This window comes from Botrytis deweyae, assembly GCF_014898535.1.
Source record: "Botrytis deweyae strain B1 chromosome Unknown BDEW_003, whole genome shotgun sequence".
Classification (NCBI taxonomy): Eukaryota; Fungi; Ascomycota; class Leotiomycetes; order Helotiales; family Sclerotiniaceae; genus Botrytis; species Botrytis deweyae.
The window spans coordinates 1765196-1786345 of record NW_024066210.1 but is presented as its reverse complement, the minus strand read 5'-3'; the positions used below and the strand labels follow the sequence as shown (position 1 = coordinate 1786345).

At 43.5% G+C, this 21150-nt stretch overlaps 5 protein-coding genes across 5 annotated transcripts; 4 read left to right on the top strand and 1 right to left on the bottom strand.

Annotated features, from left to right (window-relative positions):
* Positions 1–241: 241 nt before the first annotated feature.
* Positions 242–5747, top strand: EAE98_001907 (uncharacterized protein; the record flags this gene model as incomplete). The annotated part of the gene is made up of 3 exons (XM_038949526.1): positions 242–618; positions 669–4788; positions 4845–5747. 3 exons carry the CDS (start codon positions 242–244, stop codon positions 5745–5747), a joined length of 5400 nt encoding a protein of 1799 aa, XP_038814511.1.
* Positions 5748–6028: 281 nt separating this feature from the next.
* On the top strand, positions 6029–8976 carry EAE98_001906 (uncharacterized protein; the record flags this gene model as incomplete). The annotated part of the gene is made up of 2 exons (XM_038949525.1): positions 6029–6339; positions 6399–8976. The coding sequence occupies 2 exons, from the start codon at positions 6029–6031 to the stop codon at positions 8974–8976; spliced, it is 2889 nt and encodes a 962-aa protein (XP_038814510.1).
* Positions 8977–9361: 385 nt separating this feature from the next.
* EAE98_001905 (uncharacterized protein) lies at positions 9362–12224 on the top strand. Its single transcript, XM_038949524.1, has 4 exons — positions 9362–9688; positions 9740–10051; positions 10102–11686; positions 11751–12224. The coding sequence occupies exons 1-4, from the start codon at positions 9656–9658 to the stop codon at positions 11909–11911; spliced, it is 2091 nt and encodes a 696-aa protein (XP_038814509.1). The 5' UTR covers positions 9362–9655; the 3' UTR covers positions 11912–12224.
* Positions 12224–14756, bottom strand: EAE98_001904 (uncharacterized protein). The gene is made up of 3 exons (XM_038949523.1): positions 14227–14756; positions 13816–14177; positions 12224–13767 (listed from the first exon to the last, which is right to left on the bottom strand). The coding sequence occupies exons 1-3, from the start codon at positions 14610–14612 to the stop codon at positions 12611–12613; spliced, it is 1905 nt and encodes a 634-aa protein (XP_038814508.1). The 5' UTR covers positions 14613–14756; the 3' UTR covers positions 12224–12610.
* A 1402-nt stretch (positions 14757–16158) lies between these two features.
* On the top strand, positions 16159–17745 carry EAE98_001903 (uncharacterized protein; the record flags this gene model as incomplete). The annotated part of the gene is made up of 2 exons (XM_038949522.1): positions 16159–16239; positions 16471–17745. The coding sequence occupies 2 exons, from the start codon at positions 16159–16161 to the stop codon at positions 17743–17745; spliced, it is 1356 nt and encodes a 451-aa protein (XP_038814507.1).
* Positions 17746–21150: the final 3405 nt, after the last annotated feature.

The window sequence follows — 21150 nt, the reverse complement described above, 5'->3', positions numbered from 1 at the left end:
TGGTAAGGTTATTTGTTTACAATAACTAAACAAATAACCTTATGTTACTGCTGTAAACTTGGAACTTTACTCTTAAAGCGGCAGTGTTGTCGGGCCGAATATTTATCCGACCAAATTTTTCGATAACGATAGAGCTGGAAATTTTTATTGAGAAGTTTGAATGAAGTAAGCGTCGAGAAATAATATTCTTGAACTTCGACATGCCATAATCTTGTAACATTGTGGTATCGATAATCACACAATGGCTTCTTCACTTAAAGCACAATTGGCGCAGATTGCGACCAACTCAACCAATTCATTAAATCTCAAGGCGCAAAAGGCTGCGCATTCAAAGTCTCTGATTTTTGAACCTAGAGTAGCGGCATCACAAAGTTTCGACACACTCTACCCATTATGTCACGAAGGATTTCAAGAACTATGTCTACTCGATGGTCGGTTCCTCGAGTTCCAGAAGACAATCTTCAGCGAACAAAGTCAGACGGTGGATCGTACACAGCTGCCAGTGGCAGAGATTTCCGAATTAGACAAACGGCTGGAAGCATTCTTGGGATTGGTCGGTGGCCGTCTACGTCTGAATCCAGCAATCAAAGCAGTTGAATGGTTGGTGAGAAGATTCAGGTATGCCTCTCGAATTCCAACCTTTTTGTTCTTGGAACTAATTCATGTAGAATTCACGAGTACAATACATCCTTTCTCTTGACAACTTTCTTACCATACCATACTCTACCTATATTTACCACACTCCTTTCCTTAATACCATCGAAGATTCCGGCAGAATATCAATTTTTAGCACCATATATTCGATCCTTGACCCAACCACAAAGAAGGCCAATTGTCACAGCTGCGACTGATAGCACTATTTTCGCCTCGACGCTCAATGCATATGTTTTGCGTATATGTAAAGCTAGACAGCATTATCCTGCTCTTCTAGCTTTTTGGGCTGGTGTCATGACTGAGGCTACGAGCAACATGCTGGACAAGGCCCGCTCTGGGAGAAGAGGAGTTCAACAACAAAACGAGCAGGATGTGATAATGAGATTGCTAACAACTCTCAACGAAGGTCTTTCGATGCAAAAGGTCCCGGACTTGCGAATTGGATGTTACATGATCTTGTCAATCTTAGCTTCCAAAGGAGGATTGGACGACAAACTCCTGACAGCAATGATGGAAGCATTGGTTCTTGGATGGACTAGCGAAACCGTTCGTCCTGGACTGGTCTGTCTTTCAATTTTGGCACAACACAGGGGCGCAAAGCAAATCACAAGACGTGTAACCAAAGAGCTGCTCAAGGTTCCGGATCTTGCAACTCAATTGATCGAATTAGGAAAAGAGCGACGAATCGACCGACTTTCCAATGGACTATGTCTTTCCCTTGTTGACAGAATAAGTAAAAGCGGAGAGGTTCAAGGTCTTCCAACCATCGAAAAGATTGTGGAACATGGTCTTCTTAGCGATGCGCAAACTTCTGTGGTTGTGAAGCATCTACTGCTGGTGGCGCATCGTGTTGATGATGCTACAGATTCCGAGAAGAACACTCGAGCGCATCTCGCATCATCTCTTGTTGCGCTAACACAACTTTCTGGTCACGTAGGGACTGTTATTCAAGGTGCATTAAAAGAGACGGATGTTGATATGGATGAATTAGAGCTGAAGCTCTCCACCACAATTAGACGAATAGAAGCAGCAAAAGAGGCAGATGAAGATGTGGTAATGGGAGATGATGATACGAAAACAGAATCTCGACCCGATTTCCGACAACTGATTGAAAAGCTTCCACAAAGCAGTGATAAGGAGACCTCGTTCTTAGCGCATGGTGCTTCCCGCATCTACCAAGATTTGTGTCAAACATTTTTGGTCGCCGCAGTTAATGCCGGCGACTTGGATGTATTTGATGAGCTACCTATCATGAATCGCGCAAGTGCCCTGGAAAAAACCCTATATCTCACATTTTATATTAGGATTTGGTGCGGCCCTTATCCGGTCATGGCCCGAGTTTCTGCACTTCACTTGGTTGCTCGATACTTATCAGGACATGACAATGCAAGCGTGGATATCCAAGGAATCATACCATATGCGATTTCAGCGCTGGCGGATCCTGCGCCTAAGGTTCGTCGTGCCGCAGCAGAGCTTATCCTCAAAATTGAGACATTTTACCCGGCTGGCGCAATCACAAAGAAAGCTTCTAGCTCCCGACAACAATGGGCGTTCGACGATATCTATGGCCCAGGTGAAGAAACTCGAGAGACGAAATGGTTGTCAATTGATAACGCTACTCGTCTTTTGAGAGAGGTTTTGGTTCCAGCTTTAGAAGAATGTGTTCTCGATGGAACCCACATTGAGTCTGTAGTGGAACAGTCTTTGAATAGTCCTCGTGCTTCTGCAGAGTCCAACAAGAAGAATGAAGTACGCTTGACTCAAACTACGCGCGCCTCGATTTTGTCATTCCTATCCAGTCACGTCATTCACACACCTGTATATCCGGTCAAACTCAGACTTCTTGTCATTCTCAATCACGTTCGTAGCATTGCTAGCACTACTAGAACCAAAGTTCTACTTCCAGTACTTGAACAATGGGCATCCCTCAGTCCAGAAGTAGCATTGCAACACTCGAAAGATGAACAATTTGCCATGGCAGACTTCGATAAACAAGCAGCTGCGACCGTTGTGGCTAATGACAAAGAAGGCTTGCAATTCTTGACTCGAATTGTTCACGGCGAAATTGCTTCGGATCGCCCTACCCTTCTTGAGGCCGTATTTGCAAGACTACGTGAGATGTGGACGTCTTTGAAGGGTGATGTGCAGCTGCAGACAGCTCAAATGTTGATGGACGCTTCCCAATCTTCATCTGAGGGATCTATCAAATCAGCAGAAGAAGCTTTAGAACTCCTGCGAAACGCACCTCTTTCAACAGAAATTCTTCTTTCTTTCCTCGATCAATTACCCACGACGGCGGGACTTACAGATGCTCCACCTGCAAGTAAAAGACGGCGTACTAGCCACGGCGAAGTTGCTAGAACTTCTTTGCAGGACCCCAAACAACTTGCGGCTGCTATACGCCAAGTTACATTTGTTTTGCAACTCATCGATACTTCTGATCCAGGAAACCATCCAGAACTTCTCAAGGGTCTTTTTAACACCTTGGCAGAACTTCAGCACTTCAAGGTTCAAGTTTCATCCGAACTTGCATATCTCCAAGATTTAGTTTTGAATAGCCTACTATCAATTCTGAAAGCACACAAGGCCAACCCAGACATGGAGTTAGACCATTCTGATATCCGAGCCGATTTACTTGTCGATTGCGTCCAGAAAACAGCCAGTCCACAGGTCCAGAACGGTGCTTTATTGATGATTGCTGCACTTGCAGACATCGCACCAGAAGTTGTGCTCCACAGTGTTATGCCCATCTTTACCTTTATGGGAAGCTCAGTACTAAGACAGAATGATGATTATTCTGCACATGTCATTAGTCAAACCATTCGTGAGGTCATTCCACCTCTTATCATCTCGCTTCGAAAAGACAAAGGCAACCCCGTTACAGGGGCTGCTGAGTTGCTCTTGAGCTTTGTTGCGGCGTATGAGCATATTCCTGTCCACCGTAGAAAGGGATTGTTTATTTCTTTGGTCCAAACTCTCGGAGCAGAAGATTTCCTATTCGCGTTATTAATCATGTTGGTGGATAAATATGGTGTCAGCGATGATATTAAATTCTTCTCTGCGGAGCTGACCAATGCATTCAGCGTGGAGGTTCAACTTCAGTCTGCAATTAAATACCTCGAGCTGATTGATGATCTCTTGGCTCCCCAGCCAACATTTTCGCTGATTCTGCTGGGAGCTCACGAGAAGATTGACCCACAACGTGCAGCTCTCCATGAACTCACGCTTCTTCCGCACATACTCTCGCAACGACGATTGATTACACAAACTGCAAAACTTCTTGATCGAGACGATATGGACGCTGCTAGAATTCGCGAGCTCTACTCCACGTTACTGGAAAACTTGTTGGTCTTGACAGAATCTCTAAAAGACAAGAAGGCAATGCACAATACTTGTGGAGACATTCTAGAAAGTATTTTGGGTCTCCTTTCCACAAGCGAATTTGTCAAATCGGTCGAAGGACTCTTGGATAGACCTAATGAGGACTTGCGACGAAAGATTTTGCGCTCTTTACAGGTTCGCATCGACCAGGAAAGCGCATCAGATGCCGTTTCAAGAGTTGCAATGCTTGGGTTCTTACCCCAGCTTACCTCAATCATTCGAGAGTCTACTGACATGCCTTATAAGCGTACTGCTGTGGCTTGTGTTGAGAAAATCTCAGAGAAATATGGAAAGAAGGATCTCGAAGCTGTGTCTGCAGCAGCAGAAACCATTGCAAGTAATCATTGCTTGGGCCAGAGTGATGCTGGCTTGCAAATTATGGCTCTTCTGTCCTTAGCTTCTTTGGTAGAGATTTTGCGAGAAGGTATAGTTTCTGTATTGCCTGTTGCCATTCCAAAGGCTTTGGAGTACATCAAATCAAGCATCGAAGACACTGTTGAGGCTCAGAAACTCCACAACGCTGGATACACTTTTATAAGCGCTCTCGTACAACACCTTCCATACATGATTACAGGCGGATATCTCGATACCCTTCTTGCAATCTCCAACAACTCAGCAGAGGCTGAGCTCGAAGACGAGGCAGATGAAATAAGAGAAAATTGTCTTCACTTGGCTGCAAAGCGTGTGGATGCTAAGAGTATGTTCGTTGCTTTGGAGAAGAATTGGGCGCAAGCAGTAACGGCAGGAACTTGGGTAAGTCTTCCATTACTGTTCTTAAAAGTTTTATGAATACTTACTAATTTAAATAGGCTATCCGTGAGCAACTTGAGATGCTTAGCATGTCAATCAAAGCTCATCCAAAGAGTGTTGTCTCAAAACATTCCACTATACTTGCGAAGATATTCCAAAACGCGTTCGATCTTCGAAGACACTTGTCTAACGCGGATGATTATGACCAAGGCGACGAGACTATTTCAGAAATAGAAGGACAGGTGAACGAAGTCGCTTTAGAGATGATCTACAAGTTCAACGATTCGACATTTAGACCTATATTCTCCAACCTGGTTGAATGGGCGTCAACATCATTGCCCAAGAAAGATAAGTCTGGCAGAAACCTGCGTTTGCAGAGTGTTTACGGGTTTATGGCCGTTTTCTTTGGCAACCTCAAGTCAATCGTCACAAGCTATGCCACGTACTTGCTTGATAATGCCGTATTGATCTTGAAAGAGACCGATATTAAGAATGATGCTTCGAGAGAATTATGGACAAGAGTTCTTCGAGCTTTAATACCATGTTTCGAGCACGACCTTGATGACTTTTGGCAATCTCCAGCTCATTTCAAGGCAATCGCACATGTCTTGTGTGATCAATTTGGGAACGCCTCCGGATTACCTTTGATCGATGAACTCGTTCCCGCTATCGTTGAACTTGCTGCTGCCGCTGATTCGTCGGATCATCATAAGGAACTCAACGGGATGATCTTAAAGCATCTCCGCTCAGAAGTATCTAGTGTTAGACTCGCAGCAGTCAAGTGCGAGCAAGCGTTGACGGATAGATTGGGAGAGGAATGGCTGGCTATGTTACCAGAAATGTTGCCATTCATTAGTGAGCTCCAAGAGGATGATGATGAGATAGTAGAGAAGGAGACGAATCGCTGGATTGTTAAGATCGAGGGGGTGTTGGGAGAGAGTCTGGACTCCATGCTTCAATAAATGTAGATATACCTGAACAAAAATAACGGAGTTATCTTGGAGCTCAAATAGTTTATTTAGTTGAGGTTTAATGAATGGATAATCATACCTGATGACAACATTTTAATCTTACATTGTTACCATTGATGAAGTGGATGCCTTTTCACCATTGCTGGACGATGAAGTGATCGGTTTAGTCAATGTCACGTGTAGGCGCGTATCAAAAATTACGCGACAAAACACGAATCTTATAACCATCGCGTCTCAGCATTTGCCCTGCTTTCAACGAACGTCAAAATAAAATGTTTAAACCATTCCGGCCTCCACTCTTAAAAAGTGCGCCAAAACCTTCCAAGCCGGTCGATGAGTTCTCAGATGTCCAGGTCATATCAGATTCTGAGGAAGAAATTCTGACTAAACCGGTGGCAAAGAAGAGGCGGCTTCTGATTCACAATGTTGAAGAGGCTCCAAAAATTAAAGCTCCGATTGCATCTTCGGCTGCCAATGCGCCTCGAAAACCTTTGATGGTTGTAAAGAATCCTGTCGAAGCAACTCAAGCCCCTACTTCATCAGAAAATCCAACCAGCATTGACGGATACTATTTGGTATTATGGTGAGTGTTTGCCCTCTTCTCCCCCCTTCTGCTCCGAATCATATTAATGAGTTCCACAGGCGCAAATTCACAATGAAGAAACATAAGACCTGGGATGGGGATGGAGTACTCGCAGTCACCGGAGGGTACGCTCGACTTCAAAATATTGATGGCAGAGACATGGGTCGCTGCATGTATAATGAGCCTTTGTTACCCGGCAGTACATTGAGCATTGGAGGGAAGGATGTTGAGATTGATGCAGCCATTACAAAGGCAGATTTCCTTTCTGGCCGACACTTTTTAAATAATGGTGGTAAATCTACTACAGCAGACAGTCACAGCAGTCCAGCCGCACGACCTCCGCCTAATCCAACCCTATCAAATATATCGAAAAACAATTCTACGAGCACACTTGGGAAGAGAAAGGATAGTGGCTTAGGCTCGGCAATTCCTGCCAAAAGTTTTTATGCCTCTGCTCCGAAAAGTGATGCAGTCAAATCCCATTTCAAGAATCCTCTTCTAACAACGACAATCATGCCACAGAATAAAAGCGGTGCACCAACTCCCCGGCATGATCCCTCTGCACCAGGGGCGATTGTAATGCAACGGCCCAATCCTAAGTATGTTGCGAAAGGCAAGCAAGTTGTGGATGTTGTTGTCGATCCCTTCTTGGGTCGCCATCTACGTGACCATCAAAAAGAGGGAGTTAAGTTTTTGTACGAGTGCGTTATGGGCTACCGTTCCTTCAATGGCCAGGGTGCAATATTAGCTGATGAGATGGGCCTTGGAAAGACACTACAGACAATCGCGCTGTTATGGACGTTATTGAAGCAAAATCCGGAGCATCCACACGAGGGGGGCGTCATAAAGAAGGCCTTGATTGTCTGTCCTGTGACTCTTATCTCTAATTGGAAAGCAGAATTCAACAAGTGGCTCGGTAATGAAAGAATAGGCGTTTTCGTTGCAGATGGATCCAAAAACATTCGACTTACTGATTTCACTCACGGCAAGAGCTATAGCGTCATGGTCATCGGGTACGAAAAGCTACGCACAGTGCAGGAAGAGTTAAAGAAAGGAGGTGGAATAGATATAGTCGTAGCTGATGAAGGGCATCGCTTGAAGACTGCTGCGAACAAATCGGCGCAGGCAATCAAGAATTTGAATACTGAGAGACGAGTCATTTTATCTGGAACACCCATACAAAATGATTTATCAGAGTTCTTTACAATGGTGGACTTTGTGAACCCCGGTCTTCTCAATGGCTACAATACTTTCAAAAAATGTTTCGAGGCCCCAATCTTGAAAAGCAGACAACCAGGTGCTACAGAGAGCGACATGGAGAAGGGAACGGCCCGAGAAGAGGAATTGGCCGAGTTGACAAAGTTATTCATATTACGTCGAAACGCCAGCATACTTGCAAAATATTTGAAGCCAAAGACAGAATATGTACTGTTCTGCAAGCCCACTCAAGCTCAGGCTGAGGTATATCAGCATGTTCTAGCCTCTCCGGTATTTGGCAGAGTCCTTGGCAGCTCAGAGGCCTCTCTACAGCTTATCACTATGCTTAAGAAGGTTTGTAACGCTCCGAGCCTCCTTGTCAAAAAGAACGATACAGACACGCCTAGCAATTCAAACGTTGCTCAGCTTTTAGAAAGCATACCCCCCGAGATTCTCAAGAAAAATCCAGTTGTGGCCAGCAGTAAATTCAGAGTTCTAAATCGTATGCTTCTGCGGCTTTCGAAGTCAACTACCGAAAAGATAGTTCTTGTCTCCAACTATACTTCTACTCTGGACCTGCTAATGTCGCACCTTTCGTCATTGAACTTACCTTTTCTGCGCCTTGATGGTAGCACTCCTCAAGCAAAACGACAGGATCTAGTAAATACGTTCAACAAGACACCTGCATCAAAATATTTTGCCTTTCTCCTTTCAGCTAAATCCGGCGGTGCTGGTATAAACCTAATTGGAGCATCACGCCTCGTATTGTTTGACGTTGACTGGAATCCTGCTACTGACCTTCAAGCCATGGCACGTATCCACCGCGACGGTCAAAAGCGTCCAGTCAAGATATACAGGTTTCTAATGTCGGGAGGTATGGATGAAAAGATATATCAGCGACAAGTTACTAAGATGGGGCTCGCCGACAGTGTCATGGATGGCAAGAAGAACGAAGCAAGTTTTTCAGCCGATGAGTTACGAGATCTCTTTAGATTAGATGTAAATGCGCAATGCCAAACTCACGAGCTCCTGGGTTGTGAATGTGGAGGAGTTGGTCGCGAGGAGCCAGTTTTATCATCATCTGAGATCCCGGAACCCAATAAAGAGATCAGCGCGAGTGAAGAGGATGAAGAGGACGATGATGATGAATTCCCTATCAATCCAGCTTGTTCACTGGTGCCAGCAACCAAAGCAAATGTGGAGGCCCAGCAAAAAATTGCTCTTGAAGCCATTAAAGGAAAACGATCCAAGAAAGGAAAGAAGATGCAAGCGTTAATGGAGTATAGACACATTGATACTTCGATGTTCCACGTTAAATCGGCGGATTCGATTGCAACAGAGGTAAACGACGTAAAACAGTCCCTAGATGACGACGTCTTACTTTCGGTTCTAGAGGATGAAAGATGTAAAGTTTGCTATGTTTTTGCTAAGAAAGGATAGAAATGATATCAAGATAAGTATTTGGGTGGGGATAAACATTGATTTGCATTGCTAGGCGCCATAGGATTGGTTTCAGATCTGGCATACGGGAGTTTGCGCTGGGAATCTTAGATATATGATGATGCTGATGGTGCTGTTGGTGTCGAACTTCTGGGAAGACTATAATGAAGCCAACGTGATTAAGAGTGGAATTAATTGGCTTGGTGTAAATATTCATTAATATAAATAGCTTAATATATGATAAACAATCCCGATTTTACACTTCATGCAGCTCATACTATTATTTCATTGAGGGCCACATCTGGAATGTATAAATAAATCCTTTATAAATCCTTTCTTCGATATCCTTCTCTGTCCAGATCACCTGAATTTAAAGTTCGTTTTAAGAGTTTCGATTGGTGGGGAGCTTCAAACTATACCAATAGTAGCTAGCCTTTCTTTCTCCAGTGATGACTGAAGTTCGAGCCACATCTCAAAAGCTCGAGGGCCAAAAAGTCGAAACGTATGATAACACATCTTCTTTCGAAGAACAATCAACTTATAAATTTCTTTCATGTCCTTCCTTCGCTAGATACATTGTCGCAAACAACATTTGGAGGGGAGAGTTGAATTAAATTTATAATTTGCGTGCAATTTCACTTCAAAAGAAAGGTCTTGAAGGCCAAAAAATAATTTCAAGATGAGTGGAACGGATTATTCCTACGATGAACAGGTATGGAACTTTTGCGCATATAGCACAAGGAGGTCAGCTAACATTTTTCAGGGACAATTTTTCCCTATCTTCGTCGGTACACTCGTTGGAATCGTATCTACAGCTTTGACTTGGGACGTTTTAAGACCCAGATCAGATCCAGGCGCCACAGCGCCCCGAATAAAGACGGATTACAAGCCAGAACATGCGGATCTCATCGATAGTCAAAGGAGGGCACAGAGAAGAAAACAGAGAAAGATAAAACGCATGATTGCCATGGTTGTGGGGTGGGCGATAGTAGCTCTTATGGCATACCAATTTCAAGTTACAGCCAGAACTGTAGCAAAAATCTGGAATCCATATGATATCTTAGATATCAAAGAGGTAATGTGGCTCTAAACATGTCTTTTTGATATTGGCTAATTTCGCAACAGTCCGCTACTGAAAAGGAAATCAAATCACACTACAAAAGACTTTCGTTGAAATTCCACCCTGATAAGATCAGACCTGACCCAGCTAAAAACCAAACAATCGAATCATTGAACGACTACTTCGTAGAGCTTACAAAGGCATACAAGGCACTTACTGACGAGGAGATCCGAAACAACTATATACAATTTGGACATCCTGATGGTAAACAGAGCTTTAGCATCGGAATTGCTTTGCCTACCTGGATCGTCTCTGAAGGAAACGGAAAATATGTCGTACTTGTCTATGCGCTTCTTTTGGGAGTTTTACTTCCTTACCTTGTCGGAACCTGGTGGTATGGCACTCAGCGCATGTCAAAAGAGAAGGTCTTGATTGAAAGTGCCAACAACTTGTTCCAAGAATATCAAGAGAGCATTACCGAGGGTGGAATTGTTGGTGCTTTAAGCAGTGGTGTTGAATACAAGAAAATTTTGAAAGGCCACAAAGCTGATTCGGGACTTGGCAAACTGGAATCAAGGGTTCTTGCAGAAGGAGATGGAATCACTGCTGCAGCGGGCTTGTCAGCCAAGGACAAAACAAAGCTAGAGGATTTAGATGGCGGTGCCCGACGAAAGGCTCTTGCATTACTATGGGCATACTTGGGCCGAACTGAACTTGAAGACGCTGAACTCAACAAGGCAAAATACGAAGTTGCTCCTATCGCTCATGACCTCAACAATGCATTCACAGCTATCACTCTCGCTTTCACAACTACTGGCCCTATTCTTGCATCATACGCGACTGCTCAGAACATCGTTCAAGCTTTACCACCGAATGCCTCGCCCCTTCTTCAATTACCATATATTACCCCAGCTATCGCAAAGGCAATTGAAGGCGACTCCAAAACTCATTTGACCCTTCAGCAATATATGGCACTACCAAACGCATACCGAAAGAAGTTGAGTGTTGGAAATGGGCTTCTCACAGAAGCTCAATATAAAACGGCCATGTCTACTGCAAAGCAACTTCCTCATTTACAGGTTGAGAAGGCATTCTTCAAGGTTACAGGCGAAAAGTTTATCACCCCTAGCTCATTGGTATCCTTTGTTGTCAAAGGGCGATTTATCCCTCCTGGAAGCGAGAACGTTCCCAAGGTTAACGAACTCGATTTGGAAGATATTGACCCAGACGAGGATGATCTTGATGCCATCCTTGGTCGCGCGAAGAAGTCTGCCAAGGGCGAAAAGGCCGAAAATAAGCAGGTCTTCCCACCTCTTGCATTCGCCCCCTACTTTACACGTGACCATTCGCCTAAATGGCATGTTTTCCTCACCGATAGCAAGCAAGGCAAGATTGCGGTACCACCTTTCACATTCTTTGCCTTCGACAAACCCATATTTGATGAAAGTGGAAAACCTACTTTCAATATGCAAACGCTTAAGGCACAGTTCCAGGCTCCCCCACAACCCGGAAGCTACACCTTCGTCATGCATCTCATTTGTGATTCATATGTTGGATTTGATACCAAGCTTGAAGCTACACTTGTTGTGGAAGATGCTAGCAAGGCTATGGAAATCGATGCAGAGGACGATATCAGTGAACCGGATGAAGGTATGTTAAAATCTCAGTATTATCATTTTTTTAATTGAGTTCGTACTAACAAAATCTATAATAGATTCCCTAGCAGGACAGATGCAAGCCATGAAAACTGGTGTCCCGCCACCCAAAAAGAAGAAGCAGGTAACTCGAGACTCGAGTGATGAGGATAGCAACACCGAAGAAGAAGTTGATGAACAGAGTGAAACGGATACAGATACTGATACTGATGGGGAATAATGAGTCACGCTTCTAAATCTATATCATGAATTCATTCTGAAGCGGATTTCCGACACTTACTCTTTTACGCTTATCTGACTGATTCCCTTGGGTGTTCGGGATTATTTCTTTATTGGGGGAAACTTTATCTTGTGTACTTGTACAAAATAGGCGTGATGAGCATTTTGGGTTGGCGTTGTATGTTATACACATAGCTTGTTGTGTGCGACTGTAGCTTTGCTTGGAGTAGAGCAGAACAGAAATGCAATGAATTGAATTGGAAATCTCGATTATGAAAGATTGATTACATTTAACCTTCTTATGTTCATTCCAAGCACATCATCCATTTACACCCTTAAAATATTTGTAAACCCATCTGTCTCGTGTTGTCATAGTGCAAATGATGTGAAGTATGAGATGAAAGTGACACAATTAAAATTTGTCTACATGAATATTTCGACGCGTGATTCAATCCTTTTCTTTTCCTTCTTTCCTTGCTTTCTGGCACCAATACCAGCATCAAATGCAGATCCAGATGAGGATTCAAGACTCCAAACTCCTACACGCCGATCCAGAACTCCCATCTTGGCGCTCCTTTTCTTCTTCCTATATAAAGACGAAAAGAAAGGGGGTTTAAATGAAGTACAGCTATCACAACTCTACCAATCCATCTCTCGCCATCCCAGTTCCAATCCAAACTATCCCCAGCTCACAATCCCCCTAACAAATCCTCACACCACAGATATCCACTCCCCTCCCTTCAATCTTTGCCTTCCTCCCAAAATATTCTCTTACGATTTCCTCTACAAACGTATAGTCGCCTGCGCTCCATACATCGAGACCCATGCGTTCCATATCTGCACTACTGATGTATACACAGCTTAGTCCATCTCCTTCTTCTTCCTCCTCTTCCAAAGAGGAATTGTCGGTTGCGTCTCCTCCTCTACCGCCACCACCAGAATTGTTACGATTTCCTCTATTGATTAATGGCGAAGAAGAACTGTGTGAATGTATTTGATCATCTTCTCTTTCATCGTCCGAATCACTCGCATCAATGATATCACTCAAGCACGTAAGGATCTGCGTAGTAAAACGATGGAAATAGGCAATAATACCCATCTCCGTTTCCGCCGTCATCATCCCACTCGCATTGAAACCTAACGGAGTAGGGAACGGATTTGGTGTGTGAGGAGAGGATAGAAGTGCCGAATCAGCTTCCCATTCTTCTTGAGAATGGAGGCGCTGTTCGCCCGCTGAAGCCCACCATATGAATCCGGAATATGCGAGCGCAGCCCAAGAGACAGGCTCAATGATAGAGTCTGTATCGGAGATATCGAGATTAGGGTCGTCTCGGGGAGGAAGAGTAGCAGTAGAGGTGTCAAGGGTGGTAGGGGAGGGAAATTGCTCGAGATAGGAGGTGGTGGATGCGCGGCGCGAGGTGCTTATGTCTGGGGAGGCGGGCTGGGGGGTTCGGGATAGACCCCACCGGAGGGCTTTGTAACGGCGTAGATCACGTTGGGTGGCTTTTAGTTCGATGTCGCCAGGCGATAATTCGATTTTAGGCCAGACTTTTGCGGTGGATGTGGAGGCGTGGGGTGGTGGCATGGTTATGAGGATATCGTAGAGATGGGTTTTGGTAGCAAGAATACTGTCGGTTGTACACGCTATCCAACCACAGCCAGGTTCATCGCGCCCTTCAGTCTGAACGGTATCTTCGGAGGCGGCTCTTCGTTTCGAGGCTTTGAGATCATCTTCGAGGAGGGGTATATCGTGGACACCGATTGAGAAAAGGGGTCGAAGTCTTTGTGGTGGTGCAGTTGGTTCTAGTAGATCGCTGACTGCAAGTGGGATATTTGATAGAATGGATATGTCATACACTGTTTGACATTAGTTGACGTAAGAACTGCATGGAAAGGCTTTCTAACCAAAATCGCATGTCTCATGTACAGGCGCATGCGCACTGATCAAAATCCTCCTCCGTAAAAGTGCAGCTCTATGTATTGGGAATATCATAGGGCCAAATGTGTCCAAGAGTCTTGGTAAGCTCCAAGCAGGGTGATATACCGACAATGTGTGTCCAGGGGGTATTAAAGCTGTGCCATCGGAAGCTGAACGATCTCTATTGTGACCTTTGGCTTTCGGTGGTGTATTCCGAGCTTTGTATCTAGCACTTGACGGAGAATCTAGTAGTGAGTCGGTGTCTTTACCTTTCCCCAGATCATCGCCTTTGTGACTCTCCCAAAATCCCTCAAGTCGCTCCGTCTTGCTCTCGTCAAGTATAAGCTCGCTGAAAAGAGCGTCAGCAGGTATCACATCAATTGGTCGCGGAGTCATACCTTGCGAGATCCTTCAAGCTCTCAGCATGCTTCCAGCTCCTGCCCAACCTTCCATAACTCAAAGGCACCATGATACCTACAGCAATCATCCTCGCATTCCTCGAACTTTTATCCGCAGGCGCGTTGACGAATGCGCTGAGTCCTGCATAATTATCATGGGTGAAGTATATAAGATCCTCTTCCACTGTATGTAAGCCCGACGGCAGACTCCTATATTCAACCACTCCATCTAATTCGATGCCTGGTAATGAACGTTTCCATCCAATTGTATAGCCAGCCTTGATATCGAAATATATCATGAATAGTGCCGAGAGGGGTGGGAGATCGGCAGTGATGTTACTAATTTCGATGTTCAATGGATCTTCTCCTCGACGTTGGGCTGCCATCGCATATCCAAAGAAATGGGATTTATGTGTGAGGAATGAATATAGATATGCCCTCGATTGAGGGTAAAGATATCTTGAGGAATATGGATGCTGTGCTGTGCATTATTCGACAGTAACTCTTAGGTAGAATGACGATGTTTGGGATGTTTGGGGTTTAATTGTGGGTGATGAATAACCCTTGTCCTTGTTCATTTTAAGTTTGAGCTTGCATGTTACACGTAGGACTCCAGAATGAAAGGGAACATCACATTCATCACATTCATCACATTACATCGAGGTAATCGTGGAGAAATCTCAAACATAGTTCGAAAATAGAGTCACGTAAATATCCGCACTTTGTATGGCCACATTTTCTTATCTACAACGATATTCATCTTTCGAGTAATGCGGGCTTAGGTGTATTCAAGCATCTGAGGGATGTCCATGTATATCTTTATCATATGAGGATATATTGCAATATCACAGGGTCAACGGCGTCGATGACTATTGGTGAATAACTCCCTGGTCGAATCTCTACCCCTCTCTCTACTCATGAACCTGACTCATATACAGACGACTATCATCTGAAGTGCAGTAGTATGAGAAGATCTTAACCTACATAGGTAGCCTTTCCAACTTCATGTACCTCCAGCTACCTACGTAGGTGAACATAGAAGCACTTGGAGATCAAGGCCATTATTAGTTGCAAGTTTTCTCATGTTTATTCTTTATACTGCTTTGCGGTTGTATTGGAGCAGAGCTACATGTCCTTGATAGATTCATGATGTTCAGCTATCTTCCTTTCTTGTACTCGTCGTGTTGAATGACATTGTTTAATCAATCGACTGTTCTTTTTCTTGAGATCACTTCTGGATATAGCTGAGATCACGTTTTTCCAAAGCTACAACACGGTTTAAAAAACAAGCTACAGTATTGTATATCAACTTCATCTATGGCAACTCAATTACATGCTTTGGCATGTGCAGATGAAGACCATGTATGAATGTTATGTTTCATTATGTATACATCATGTACCGTCTTCATTGTTGCCATAGCAATCTTTTAAATCATGCCACCATCCATGGGAGTTGTGATCTCGAATCTGCTCGAAGGTCAAAAAGACGCGGGGGCTGTGCCGTTTCTTGTTTGTCCTTTTGTTTAGAACAATCACGCCAGAACGTTCTGTTGTCGCCATCTTCAAGTAAGTACCCTTCTCGGTAAATTAAAGCACCTTCATAACATGGCATAGCACAAGGACAGTAGAAGATACACACCTTGATAGTTCTCATCTCAATTATCAACAACATACAGATTCACTTTCCACATCAAGATCACCACGTACCAAATTCGAGAGCATGTGGGTAACATCTGCGATCTGATCCCTTTCAAATCAAGCGCGCCTCGAGAGTGAATAGAAGTCTGCAAATAATTTCACATATCAGGTCTCTGTCATCTTCCTTTTGCAACAATCTTCTTCCGATCTGTCGTCTTTACGCATATTTCAACAACAAGAATTCGAACATCTACAACAGAAAGCTGCAAAGGTTTCAACGCTACAACTCCTACAATGGCAGGTGAAATACTTCATTCACTTAGTCCAAAGTCGATCAAAAGAGGAATCTTACAGAACCTCCACAAGTTGTCTGTTGTAAGTTTCTTCCACTCCCTTCCCCCTTCTTCCCCTCCAAAGGTACCACCAGAAAATGCTCGGATGCTTCATATCCTTGCGAATCTCGGCCAGGTCTTCCAAAATTACAGCAGTGATTGCGAATCAACCCAGAAATGATATCAAGATTGTCGATGTTGTGGTCCAAAACTGTATAACTACCATCAATTCCTGTATCCCACAAACCACAAACATTTCTAATTATTATTCTAGCGAAAGCAAACAACAAATTCGCCACTACCAAATGATGGCTCGAACTTCATCATAGCACCAGCAACACCTCCGCTCACTGATGATTATCATGATTACTTAGACTTCACCATGGGTAGAGAATCAATCTATGCTTCGGCAGCTAATATTATGGGCAATAAATCAATCTATGCTTCAACAGTCGACACCATTGACACACCACCTTTAACACCTCCAATTTCTGAATCGCCAATTTCTGATTCGCCACTTCCCGGAACTCCAGTCCTAGAACTTCAACAATTATCTTGGCCCTTACCAGAAACCCTCCCAAGAATGTTCCTCCGCTCCTCAACCCTGACAACCTTCAGCCTTTTCCCCTTTCTCCCTAAAGAATTGCGCGTCAAAATCTGGAAATTTGCGGCCTGCCACCCCCGCATTGTACACCTCACCTATGACCACCCAACAGAGTCACTCGTTTCGCTTAGTCCCATTCCTGCACTTCTCTCTACCTGCGGCGAAGCGCGCGATGAACTCCTTTCCCTCTTCAAACAGTTGGCTCTCCCACCCTCAGCATGTGGAGCTAAAATTTACGTAGATCTCGATGTCGATACTGTTTATATTCGACGAGCTGCAACTTCGATTGAAGACGTGAGTCCTTATACTAGTAATTTCACGACTACCAAGGCGATCTTTGGGGCCAATGATTCGGCGGCTCGTCATCCATTGAGTGATGTTAAGCATCTTGCAATCGATTCTTCACTTATTGATTCACCAATCGAACTTCGTCTTCTCTGGGGTGATTGGAATCATCGTTCTAAGCCCTCGGATTTAAAACTAAGGGAGCTAGAAACCCTTAAAATTGTTTATGCGCCCATTTCTAAGAGACCCGAGTTGAGAAGGATTCGAGGGCATCCGCAGATTAGTTGCGATTGGGAGAATAATGGTGTTGAGAGTTTCACCATCTTATCAAGAGAAGACAGATGGGAGCGTCGTCATTATCCTATTAATTACGGAGGATGGATGACAGAACCTTCCTTTTCTCCTCGAGTTTTCAATTATAGACAAGGAGTGTTTGTGCACCAGGACCCGGACTTCTTGAGCAGAGTTCATGTTTGCGATAATGATGGGGAAGGAAGGGGAGAGAAGTATTTCGACTGTCCGGGTTGTCATGGATACATGAGTTTGGGCGCGTATAGAGCGTATATGAATATGATGGAACGCGATGTTGTGGGTTGGAAAAAACCAGAGTTTGATGGAGTTGTGTATGAGAGAGAGATGGAGTATTATTCGTGGGGTTAATGTTAATGTTGATTCTGTTTTAGGATTTGAGAGAGAGCAAGGGGAGATGGCTTTGAGGACGAGGATTAGGACTTGGGACGATGGCTGTGGACTAATATTAGGGATACAAGGACTTCGACGGTTTGTAAGATTATATTGTCTTTTGCGGATTTTCACTTGTTGCACAAAAGTTTCATTGACAAAGGATTTGATAGACGGATCGATAGACGGATCGACAGAGAGAGAGAGACACATGAATTGATTCTCCATACGACTTTACGACTTCACGAAAACATAGGCGTTGGAGCGAGGATACTTCGACTGTTTATACATATTACACATGTTAAATATGTATGGATGGAAAGATTTCCGCTTTCATCCCTACACTTACTACGGAATTACGAATCACGATAGTGCAGGAAATTCTGCAGGTTCCAGGAGGATATACAAGATGTATCTTACCTAGAGACAGAGAGAGGTTCATAGGATACAGAGAAAATGTAATGGTTAATTCTGCTGCTTGCAGCAAGAGAGTGAGGGAGTTCATATTCTTGGTGTACATAGCTATTTCCATAGAAGAATGCATTGGGTTTCATTACTCACTTTTTGTATGCTGGTGTGTTGCTGATGTTTGGCATTTGTTTTGTTATGAGTGTCATTTGGTACGGTGACATGAGAGATGGTGATTTATGTTTTGATTACTATCTTGATATTATGGGATGAAGGAAGAGTTTGTTAGTGAATCCTGAATGATAGTGTCTCAGATGACTTATCTTTCATCTCATCAGCGCTTGGGAAAATTTAGAATAGCTTTGTTGGATTTGCTTGCTCATTCTATGGTGCACACAGAGGGAGCCCTGTCCTTTTACTTTCCAGACAGCCTCTGTTGCTTTCTTTCCCATATCTCAGAGCGCAGTTCTTCAGAGATGGAGCGCTTAATTCTTTTACCACCCGGTAATCAATGAGACGAGAGTGTTAGAACTTGATTTGGAAATAGTAATATCCGCACCCCAAGAGTCGGTCGATGAATAGTATACGTAATGGCAATAACCGTGATAGATGGATACATATCATTCCCAGAAACTTACCCATAACTACCTAACGAGCAAGATTATCTTTCGAGACAAGAATAGAGCGGTCGTTATCTACTGTGCATTATTTAAGTGAAGTCACTAGCTTGAAGTTTCATTGTCGTACAGTTTATTATTAGTGTGATCTCATGGGCTGGCTTATATTTATCCCTCAAGCGCGTAGAGTACACAGTTGAAGATATTGAAGATAAAGAAAGGATTGGCAAGGTTATATAGCTTACCTAGGTAGATTGAGGTGGGCTCCCTCTGGAGAGCTGGGAGGGGTATGATAGGAAGGTATGGTATCTGATTTGTACCGATTTCAAATGTGCTAATAGTACTTCTGGAATCGACAATCATCGTCTGACATGATTTGATTGTTTCATGAAACTGTTGTCGAATAGTGTTTTAAAAGAGGATTGGAGTACCGACCGCATATTAAATTCTGTGATTTTGATAGAGAGATTTATAGATGAGATTGTGAGGAGGATAGTAAGAAATATGTGGAACTTCTGTATTATTTCGTCTGGAATCAAGGATTGAGGGTTCATAGTTACTAGGTATATAAATGATTCCCCAATTTATGATTCCCCAATTCACTTCTTGCAAACCCGCAAGATAAACAAATCCCACGAGAATATATAGACTCTCCGCTATTCTCAATCCCAATCCTGAGTGATAAGATTCCCGAGACCCAAGCAAAAATACTAGTAACTACAGTCCATCCATCAATCACCCAAAGCACCAGAGGAAATAGGAATTGCGGCGTCTAGTTCTACATATTCAATTCCTTTTGGACTCTCGGAAGACGTAGAAAATATGTATATATCTCAATCAAGCGAATAGGAAGTTTGACCACCAGTCAAACACTTCAAGAACCTAATTATTCCCTTCGGTGTATATGAGAGCATACTTGAATATCCTTGGGGGAGGGAGAGAAAAGGCTGACCTTCTGTTTGACATTATCAAATACAATTCTTTATTCGTGGTTGATTTCAAAAAAATATGTGTTGCCGGGGCTTATTTTTTCTCCCCCGAACATCGGTTTGGATTAAGATATCACGTGTCAATCGCCTCGGCTAGCAAAAATGTCAAGACTGCCACAAAAAGACCACAGAGATCCAGAAAAAATTGCCAAAAAAGATGAATATGAGATTCAAGGAATTCTATGCTGAACTCTCTGACGGGGAGTCGAACCCCGGTCTCCCGCGACTTGCAATGTTATTGACAAGCGGAAATCATGACCGTTAGACCATCAAAGATGTTATGTTATTGTTGTGGAAAGGGTCAATATTTGAGAATATATATTAGAATACTTGATCAGTGCAAGCGAGGGAATAAAGCATTGGCCTAGTGCTGACCGGAGTGGAGCGTGGTAGGTGGGGCGGGATGTGATACATGTAGCGAGCGGAACTTGGGCTGGCTCGGCTGGGTAGAAGAGAGCTACGGGGAGGGGTGGAGGGGCGATTAGATGTATATCATCAGAGATAATGTTTCCGGTAAGGGAGCGAAGGGTTTGATATGATTAGTGTTGTCTTGAATGTCGCAAAATAATTTCATTTGTGAAAATTGGATTATGATATTATTGTTGTAATACTAATTGAGAACAAGTTGATATTGTTATGAGAAAGACGTGTTGGCGATAGCGACGTTGAAAAAGATAGTTGTGAAAGACTCAGCTTGCCAAATCGTGGGAATGACGATAAAAGCTCAAGATCGAGCCATATATACGACCTCAAGTACCTAGGTATTGGGAAGAAGGACTTACCGAAATGAACTATGCCTAAAGAGCAGAAACTTTCATTTACCTTCATGAAACTCAAATGACCATCGGAAGGCAGTTGGCTTTCCAGAATAACGAATTGAAAGTCTATTGACGATGAAGAGATCTCTTCGCCAGAAGCTTTCCATGCCAGACTTTTGTCTTTGACATTTGAGAGTTACCTACCCACTCATGATGTATCTGCAAGCAAGGTGTAGAGTATTCAAACTCCTCTCCTCTCCTTGATTAGGGAAAGGAAGGAGTTCTCTCCTCCGTAGTAAAGAGAGAAAAGAAGAAAATCGGCAGGGTTTGGTAGGTGTCAAGCTGATCATGAGAAGGTGCAGAGGAGGGCAGGGAAGACAGAAGGTAAATTAGAAATTCCCGTGATAGTATCAAATTGACATCAGATCGTACTGTTTTGCACTAAAAGTCAATCACATAATCGATTTGCTTCTTCTTCCACCAAGGAGAGATGATGAGGAATGAATAATTGACATAATTTAGTAGTTTCTTGCAGGGCCCAGGAGAGAAGGGGGAAATAGTAGGGGATAAGGTTTCAATGATTGCAAGCAGCATAGAGTAAGATCTCTGAAC

Excerpts from the sequence above, each read along its gene's own strand:
- EAE98_001905 (XM_038949524.1), top strand. The coding sequence starts at position 9,656 with ATGAGTGGAACGGATTATTCCTACGATGAACAG. Across the intron at positions 9,689-9,739 it reads ATTATTCCTACGATGAACAG|GGACAATTTTTCCCTATCTT; the intron begins GTATGGAACTTT and ends AACATTTTTCAG. Across the intron at positions 11,687-11,750 it reads TATCAGTGAACCGGATGAAG|ATTCCCTAGCAGGACAGATG; the intron begins GTATGTTAAAAT and ends AATCTATAATAG.
- EAE98_001904 (XM_038949523.1), bottom strand. The coding sequence starts at position 14,612 with ATGGCAGCCCAACGTCGAGGAGAAGATCCATTGAACATCGAAATTAGT. Across the intron at positions 14,178-14,226 it reads AGCTTGAAGGATCTCGCAAG|CGAGCTTATACTTGACGAGA; the intron begins GTATGACTCCGC and ends CGCTCTTTTCAG. Across the intron at positions 13,768-13,815 it reads ACATGAGACATGCGATTTTG|TGTATGACATATCCATTCTA; the intron begins GTTAGAAAGCCT and ends AATGTCAAACAG.